Source organism: Gossypium hirsutum, chromosome D13 (assembly GCF_007990345.1).
Source record: "Gossypium hirsutum isolate 1008001.06 chromosome D13, Gossypium_hirsutum_v2.1, whole genome shotgun sequence".
In the NCBI taxonomy this organism is placed as follows: domain Eukaryota; kingdom Viridiplantae; phylum Streptophyta; class Magnoliopsida; order Malvales; family Malvaceae; genus Gossypium; species Gossypium hirsutum.
The window spans coordinates 34,582,856-34,592,668 of record NC_053449.1 but is presented as its reverse complement, the minus strand read 5'-3'; the positions used below and the strand labels follow the sequence as shown (position 1 = coordinate 34,592,668).

The 9,813-nt window shown below is 31.1% G+C and overlaps 1 protein-coding gene across 1 annotated transcript; it reads right to left on the bottom strand.

The window, feature by feature from the left end:
- Positions 1 to 7,587: 7,587 nt before the first annotated feature.
- LOC107895038 (NAC domain-containing protein 87) lies at positions 7,588 to 9,531 on the bottom strand. Its single transcript, XM_016820231.2, has 3 exons — positions 9,003 to 9,531; positions 8,632 to 8,912; positions 7,588 to 8,417 (listed from the first exon to the last, which is right to left on the bottom strand). Exons 1-3 carry the CDS (start codon positions 9,190 to 9,192, stop codon positions 7,905 to 7,907), a joined length of 984 nt encoding a protein of 327 aa, XP_016675720.2. The 5' UTR covers positions 9,193 to 9,531; the 3' UTR covers positions 7,588 to 7,904.
- Positions 9,532 to 9,813: the final 282 nt, after the last annotated feature.

Here is a 9,813-nt window from a genome sequence, read left to right as displayed (position 1 = left end):
AAAAATAAGAGCAGAGGAGAAGAAAATTCACTAATGTCGAATTCGAATGGTACAAGAGGAGTTTAGACTACATCTATTTATAGGTTGAGAAAACCTTATTCTAATCAATGTCAAATTGATGAAGTGTAGTAAGGTTGAAAAACCTTATTCTAATCAATGTAAAATAAAAGAAGTATAGTTCTATATAGATTTTACTTTCATTTTATTTTACCACTATATTTTATTGTAACAAGGATTTGAGTCACTCAACACTAACAGTTAGAGAATTTTATTGGGACAACTTTTATATTAAGGTATAGATTTTACAAAAGGTTTTGAAATTATAAATAATTGATTGATTTCTTTTAAATATAAACATATTTTTGTAGAAATATGACATTATAAATATTATTTTAATTGATGATGATATAATATAATATTATGAAATTTTTTTTTAAAATTTTTATAAGTTGTTTATATGATGTGAAGCAAGCAATCTTAAATATTTTTTTTCTTTATGTACACATTATTCGTTTGGTGTAAGTGAAAAATGCTTTATGGATTTATTTTGAAAAGAAAATCAAATTTAACAATTATTTTTAAATGTTTTTCATTAAATTTGATCATTAATTTAGTGTAAATATATTTTGTATTTACATTTCATATATATATTTTTCAAATTTGTATATGATTTTAATGGGGAGGGATTTACTTACATCGATGTAAAAATAAAATAGTTTTACACCCTTTTGTATCTCTTTGTATGATTAATATTTTAATGATCTAACCATTGAATTTATCGAGATAATTGTACTTGTCATGCATGTGAATTTTTGAACCTATCTGATATCTCTATCATATCAATCTAAAATACTATATATGTTAATATTTAAACAACGATTAAAAGTTCTTTATATGAAATAAATAGTTGGAAATTATTAATTTACATCAAAATTTATAAGCATAATTTATATGAATGAAATATAAAATATGATCGTTAGATCTTTAAAATATTAATTATACAAAAAGATAGGAAATGGTATAAGACTATTTTAATTTTTTACCTGTGTAAGTATATCCCTTCCCTATTTTAATAGTTTTATGTTGTGGAGTATGTCTCGCATTTCAGACAAAACAGTAAGTGACGTCTTGACAAGATAAAGCTCAACATTGCAACAAGCTGCCAATTTCACGACGAGAAGAAAGCTTACGTCCTGGCGACACGACACCTCCTTGTCATGATGACATAAATGCCATGTCATGACGTGTTCTCAAGTTTCTTGATTTTCTTCTTTTAGTTGAGATCTATTTTGGTTTCCCAATTAAACTCTGATTAACCTAGGAATGTTCTAGTCATAAAAGCTACAAATTTCAACTTATAAATAGGCCTTAGTTACCCTAGGTTTAATAGATAGAAAATAACACAATTAAGCGAGAATTTCATGTTTCAATTTGAAGGGGTTTTTCTTTCGGGATTTCGGGTTTTCTTTGTTTTGACTCTAGGGGTGAGCAAAACTCGATTCGACTCAAAAAAATTGAAAAAAAAATTGAATTTCGAGTTAAACGAATCGAGTTATTCGAGTTAATCGAGTTATTCGAATCAATTCGATTTTTTTTTCGAATTTCAAGTTCGAATCGAGTTGAGTTTTTCGAATTCGAATAACTCAAATAATTCGAATAATTCGAATATCAAACTATAATATTTTATATTTTTACCCCAAACTCCCAAACCTTTTTACTTTTCCCTCAAAACTTTTACTCCTTCCCACTTTCCCCCCAAAACTTTTACTCCCCTCCCCTCCCCTCCCAACCCCCCAATCTACCCAAAATCTATTTCCTACCAAAATTTTACTCTCTCATTTACTTTTTCCCAAAATTTTACTCCCCAAAACCCTTAAAACCTTTTATTTTCCCCCAAAATTTTTACTCCCTCCCACTTTTCCCGTAAAACTTTTATTCCATTCCCATCCCACCTCCCATCTATCCCAAACCCTCCCCCCTCTAATTTTTTTTAATATTTTCCCTCCAAAATTTACTCCCCCTATTTACTTTCCCTCAAACTTTTATTCCCCAAAAATTTTTATTTTCCACCTAAACTTTTACTTCTCACCCTTTACTCTCAAATAAAAAATCAAAATTATCCAAAAAAAATCACTAAACATAAATAGTAATAATTTTATTTATATCTACTATTTATATTATTAAATTAAATTTCACATTTTATATTATTTATATTATTGAATTGTTTAGTCATATTGAATATTTATATTAAAATTGAATTATTAATTATGCCATAAAATATTCGTGTTAAAATTTTATATTAGTATCAATTTCACATTTTATTTTTAAAATAAATTTTATTAAAAATCATATTTTTACATTTAATATATTTTTTAATTCCAAAATATATAGTGACAAGAATCTGAAGATAATTGAAACAACTAAGCAAGCAAAGAAGCTAACCAGTAGATAAAAAATTAATAAATAAATTATGAGGTGATGAAAGTTAATAAAAATTTTGATTAAGGTGGACAAATTTTATTACGATGGGTGACAATGGTTACAAGGACCCAAAATTATTTTTTAAAATTTAACTCGAACAAATATATTCGATTCTATTCGATTCGAATTCCATCTCACTCGACTCGATTCGAGGAAACTTTAAATAAAGTTAGGATGATAAAATGAGATCCGAAAACTCGATTAACTTGAAAATTTTCGATTCGATTCAATTCGATTCGATCGAATGCTTACCTCTATTTGACTCTATTCATTTTGTACTTTTATCTTATTAGTGAAGTCTTCTTTTTCCTGTGGTTTTTTACCCTATTCGGAGGAGTTTTTCCACGTACAATTTGTCTGTTCGCATATTTATGGGATTCTCTGCTGGTACGAAAGGTTTCAAATTGTAGTGCCCTGAAACAAACAAGACAATTTTCAGCAGAGATGCTACATTCAATGAATCTACTATGATTCATTTGGAAAAAGGGTCGCTTACATTTAAAGACACAACAAACAAGAGTGTTTCAATCAAGGTGGAGTCGAAGGAAGAAACTATGGGTGATGTCGTGATAAGAGAAAGCACAACATCGCAACATCGCAACATCACGACAAACATGGGCAATGTCTCAACAAGGAAACATGAGACATCCCAATGTCACGGCAAAATTCTGATATTCATGATCAGAATGTTGTTTCGAATCAATTTGGGACTTTATCCAACTCACAGGTACCCTCACCATCTCAATTAACAAATTATAAGTTAGCTCATGAAAGAAAAAGGCTAGAAATCTAACCATTACAGAAATATTATGAAGGAAACCTAGTGGCATACGCTCTAAGTGTTGCAGAGAGCATTGATTCAACCATCGTTTCATGTTATTTCGAGGCAAAATTGGCCCTCGATTCTAGCAAATGGCTTGTTGATATGGAAGAAGAGATGGAATCACTCCAAAAGAATGAGACATGGTAGGTAGTTAAACCACCCATCAGAAAGAAAATAGTTGAGAGCAAATTGGTGTTCAAGAAGAAGGATTCAGGTTTGAGCGACACTAGGTATAAGGCAAGGTTGGTCTCAAAGGGCTATAGTTAAAGGGAGGGAGTTGATTTTCATGATGTTTTCTCTCCAGTAGTAAAACATACGTCCATTCAGGCACTTTTGGCTCTTGTTGCATTAAAAAATCTTGAGTTAAAGCAGTTAGATGTAAAGAATACTTTCCTTCATGGTGACCTTGAAGAAGACATCTATATGTAGAAACCGGAAGGATTCAAAACTGAAGGTAAGGAAGATCATGTTTGCCTTCTACGAAAATCATTATATGGTCTAAAGTAGTCTTCTTGGTAGTGGTAAAAAAAGTTTAACTCTATGTTAAGTTTTGGTTTCGTACGAAGTATGACAATTGTGTGTATTTACAATAAAGGTGATGATTCATTCATATATTTGTTGCTTTATGTTAATAGCAGCTAAGGATCCGTTAAAAATTAAACAACTTAAAACTATGCTTAACTTTAAATTTGAGATGAAAGATCTTGGTGTAGCTAAGAAAATTTTGGGATGGAAATTTCAAGGGATAGACGTTCTAGGAAATTATTCTTGTCACAATAAAGGTACATCCAGAAGATCCTTGAGCGGTTTGAGATGCAAGACTCAAAATCGATAAGTACTCCCTTAACTACACATTTTAAATTTTCAATTTCAAATTCCCCTCAAAAGAAAAGATAAAGAAAGGTACATGTCAAAGGTACCTTACTCAAGTGTAGCCGGAAGTCTAATGTATGCAATGGTATGCACTCATCCCGATATTTCACATGTTGCTAGTATTGTTAGTAAATACATGGCCAAACCTGAAAAATTACACTAGCATGCAGTTAAGTAGATTTTCATATATTTTATGAGGGTACTTCAAATATATGCTTAGAGTTTAGAAGAAACCAAAAGGGTTTAGTTGGTTATGTTGATTCGAATTATGCAAGAGGCTTAGATCAAATGAGGTCTCTTATGGGTTATCTATTTACTTTCAAAAATTGTGCCATTAGTTGGAAAGAAACACTTCAAGCCACAGTGGCCTTATCGACTACTAAAGCAAAATACATGGCAAACATTGAAGCTATGAAGGAAGCAATTTAGTTAAGAGGCCTGTTTAGGGCACTAGTTAATGAGAAAAGGGCAACTGTCGTATATTCTGATAGTCAAAATGCTATACATCTCGCCAAAGATCAGATGCACCACGAAAGGACATAGCACATAAATATTCATTATCACTTTTTTCGAGAGGTGATCATTCAAGGAGATGTTCAAATTCACAAAATTGGCATAGAACACAATCCGGTTGACATGTTGACAAAAAGTCTTACAATTTCAAAGTTTGAGCACTGCTTAAACTGGGTAAGTATCTGAAGAAGATCCAATTAGGCCCGTGATAGGGCTTGAAAAAGGAGTTAAGTGAAATACAAGTCAAGGTGGAGATTTGTAGAGTATGCATCACATTTCAGGCAAAACAATAAGTGACGTCCTGACGAGATAAAGCTCGATGTCGCAACGAGCAACCGATGTCACGATGAGAAGAAAGCCTTCGTCCCGACAATGCGACACCTCCTCGTCACGACAACATAAATGCCACTTCAGAATGTGGCAACATGTTCCTCAAGCTTCTCAACTTTCTTCTTTCAATTAAACTCTGTTTTGGTTTCCCACTCAAACTCTGATTAACCTAGGGGTATTCTAGTCATAAAAGCTACGAATTTCAGCCTATAAATAGGCTTTAATTACCCTAGGTTTAATAGACATAAAATAACACAATTAAGAGATAATTCTATGTTTCAGTTTGAAGTGATTTTTCTTTCAGGATTTCGAGTTTTCTTTGTTTTGACTCTCTCCATCCTGTACTTTTCTCTTGTTAGTGAAATCTCCTTTTACCCGTGGTTTTTTATCCTATTTGAAGGAGTTTTTCAACGTAAAATTTGAGTGTTTGATCTTTTCAATTTCTTTGTTATTATTCTTGTTTGTTGCTTACACGAGTTTATCCCCAACATATGTATTAATTCAATTTTTTAATTTTCATTATCATTTTATTCTCTCAATCTTTTTTTAAAATTAATTGAAAATTAGTATAAATTAAACTAATCGTAATTTAATTAACACGAATATATATATTTGAAATTATAAAATATATATTTTTTAGTACAATTGTGATTTGAACTTAGGTTATTTTTTGGGAAGATGAACACCTGACGAATAGGCTACAGCTCCGGGTTCATTATAAAATATATTATTTATTGAATGAAAAAAATGTATAAAATTGAATGTGACATTAAAAACTAGTCGAATAATAAAAAAACATTAGTCTTCAATGGTATGAAATGTTGGTTAAAGTTGTTATCAAATACTCATTTAACACGAGTTCAAATTATGTTATCCCATCCCTACTTAATATTTGTATAAAAATTAATAAAAATATTAAATGTATTCATTTTATATATAAATTTTTTAAGGAACTAAAAATCTTATATGAATAAAAAATTAAATAAATTTAAATTTAGAACTTTATAATAATCTAACGGACAAATAATTTAACTGTGGAAAACGGTGAGAAAAAGATGGTAAATGGAAACGCGGATGAGATGATGATTATTCATTAGAATATTATTATTATTATTATTATTATTATTATTATTATTATTATTATTATTATTATTTATCAGATTAAAAATGAAAGCTAAGGTAATCTAAAAAAAGAAAAAAGGGAAGAAAAGAGCACCTACACTTTCGAAACCTGAAAACGATGTATAAGAATATTATTAAATAATAGTAATAGGAGGTGGAGGCTGCCAATTGGTTGCCTTGGCTATCCCCATGTTTTCATGCAACAAATCAGCCTTCTTTTTTCTTCTTCTCCTTCTTTAGTTGGAGAGAACAATCTTTTCCTTTTAATTTCTGTTTTAGACACTACCTTTTGTCTTTGCTTCTTTGGAACTTTTTGAAATAATCTTATATAATATCATCTCTTTTTTTTTTTTTTCTAAATTTGTATGTAACACTCAATATAAATTAAAATATGAGCATTAAATACGACTTTTTTAAATATATTTGTATATATTCGTATAAGATATATAATACTAAAACTGAATTTAAAAAGAGAGAGAGAGAGAGCAAAAAGGGAGGTGGACCATCCTGCAAGCATGGATAAATATAAAGGGTGGGAAGGGAAGCTTTGGTTTGAATAGAAAGCAAGTTAATGGTGGAGGGTTCAATTTACATCCACAAATTCACATAAACCTTTCTTCTCTTTCAATAACCGATTCCCATTTTAATCACTTAATTTCCCTTTTCTTTCTCTTCAACTTCATTTCTTTTCCTTTTATATATGTATATATATATATATGCACATCCATCTTAACTCCTTTTCCATAACAAATTCATTAAAATGTCTAAAGAAATTGTAAATTATGTATGAAATAATTGGACTAAGATTTCTCCTATCAAAAGATAAAAGAGTGTAAATTACAAAAATGCAAATCTTTATGTGGTTTAGTTATAATGATCTACATGCAGAAGATTATATTGTGGATATTGTAAATTGTTATTTTAGTTTATATAAAGAAGTTTCTCACTAATTTAGGGAAAATATTTAAGAAAAATATTCTGCCATAATCTCTACTGTATTATATTGTAATTTGTAATATATATATATATATTCAGGGAAACACATATCTATTAATTAATATACTTAAGACAGAAGATTAAGGTTAAACCTTGTCGACTACGAAATATTCTGGATATGTCAGAGATAGGTCCATAGACGGCAGAGGTTGAGAGAATATTTCACGTGATTCTTGAAATGCAATTTTGATTAATTACTCCTTTTATAATTAATGTAGGTTTTAACATAATTAAATATATTGTAAAAAATTAATCTATATTTCATAATTCGTGATTGTATGTTGTGCTTTTTTTTTTATGTTATAATCTTAAATATGAATATGATATACATATATTTTCGTATTTATTAATCATGTTACGTATGCATTGATCATTTAGAAATTTGGTAACGCAAGCTGTAATTACTACATCGGATGAAAGTAAATAGACAACCTCAAGTATGTCTGATATTTTAGTAGGATATGATTGGAACATTTGAATTAACGTGGAAACAATGCAGAATAATGCTAGAAATTTATGAAGAAAAAAAAAATCAACTACTAAAGGTAAGAAATCATGTACATGGAATCTTTCTCAGTTATCTGCCAATGAAAATGTAATAATCAGAAAAAAAAAATTACACCATCAATCTATCTATACAAAGTAGTATATCCCTTTTCAATATAATAATAGCCTGATAATTGGATTTTTTTTTAAAGAAAAAGTGTTTCAGATCATATACTAATTCCTAAATTAACAAGTCAGTAATAATGTTGCAATTCAAGTTTCAGTAGTTCCATAAACATGCCAAATCTTCAATATCATCATAAGGATCTATGCTTCCAAGTCCAAAACTCTTTGAAATCACTGATGAAATCTCGTTGTTGTTAATTTCAGTGCTATGGCCAGTGTCTTGTGACGGACTCACCATAGACTGATTTGATGAAAACTGCTCCACCTTGTTGCACTGCCTCTGCCCGATATGATCACCACTGTAATTGCCTGCCAATGCTCTTATACTCGCCTCGTCCTCGGTTCGTAAGCTGCCAGTGCCGGAATCCGAGGTCTCTGGATGGAAGAAAACGGGGTCTTGGGTTGGAATTTGAGGGTTGAAAATAGAGCTTGAAACTGGGGTTTTATTGATGGCCTTGAATTCAGATTCACAATCAAAAGTAGGATCCATGAGAGGAGGCAATGAAGCATAGTCCATAAATTCATCCCCAAGAGAAGCCATTGCAATTGGACTTTTATTGATCCCTGCTGTATTCTTATGAAAAACCCTACAAACAACCCATTCATCCTGCAACAAGCCAAAAAATATGTTAATAATAAGTAGAGCTTTATTCTTCATTTGCACAAAAGCAAAGAATGAGACCCCGGTCCCCATGAAAATAAACCCTCAACCAAATTAACCCCCTTTCAATTAGAACCAAATATTCCGTACTATCGGTGTATAAGAAAAAGTTGTAGATACTAAAATTCGAATCTCAGAGTGAAGCTTTAAATTAAATTACCTTAGCAGCTTTGGGAAGATTATAGTAAGAGAATTTGCCTTCAAGCCTATATTCATGCATGACCCAGTTAGTTTTCTCTCCCCTTGGAGCTCTCCCTTTATAGAAAACAAGGGTCTTTTTCATCCCAACAAGGCAACCTTTGCCTTTGAAAATCTCTTTATCTTTTCCAGTTGCCTTCCAATATCCAGCTTGGGTTGCTCGGTTTGTTCTCATCCCGGTCGGGTACTTCCTATCTCTTTGGCAAAAGAAGTACCATTCTTTCTCCCCCATCTTGGCTTTGTCTGCAGTAACCAACCAAACAGCAAACAAGAATTAGATACAAATAGTATAGATTCGGATTTCAACATCTGAGATTGAAAAAGAAGGCTTACCAGGCAAATCCCAAGGTTCAGACTTGTTCAAATCAGCTTCCCCAATTGCAGCGGCACTGAAGTTGCTGTTCATAACCTTCTCTAAAAGATAATGAGTTATAATCTCCTCATCGGTAGGATGAAACCGAAAACCAGGCGGCAACTCCATCAGCTCTTGGTGTCGTTGGTTAACAACAATGGCGTCTTCCATGGGAACACTCAATCCAAATTATAGAAACCCTTTATGAATTTATGCAAAAGAAAAAGGAACCCAAAAAGCTAGAAATAATGCAGAGCAACAGTTGTGGAAAGCAAAAAGAAAGGAGAAAGATTTTATAGGGGAAATCTGAAACTAGCTTTTGCAGAAGAGAAAAAGGGAAGGCCGTTAAGAAAGTAGAACAAAGGGAAAAACAAGAGCTTATATAGAGGAGATAATGTTCCATCGAAAGATCCGTAGGCTCCAAGGCACTTACAAAGGAAGCCTCATAGGCTTATTCAATTTCGTTTTTATTTATTTTCTTAGCCATATCTGCCTGTTTGAAAATTTGGAAAACCAATAGCATCACACTTTAATAAATAATTAAATAGGAGGTTTCTATGCCAGTGGGGAACTTTTTCTTTAAATTTTTAGCAATATTTTCATATGTTTAAAACCTAACTCAAACAACAAATTCTATTGCCCGTTTTGGATAACTGGAAATTTCCCAGAACATCTCCTCTAATCAATTAAAATTATGTGGATTAATTTCCAAGTGCAAATATTCTTGAACAAATACTGCTTGCTTTCAAATGATTTTATTCCATGAATTTTTCAAGCTTGGCTTCAAATATT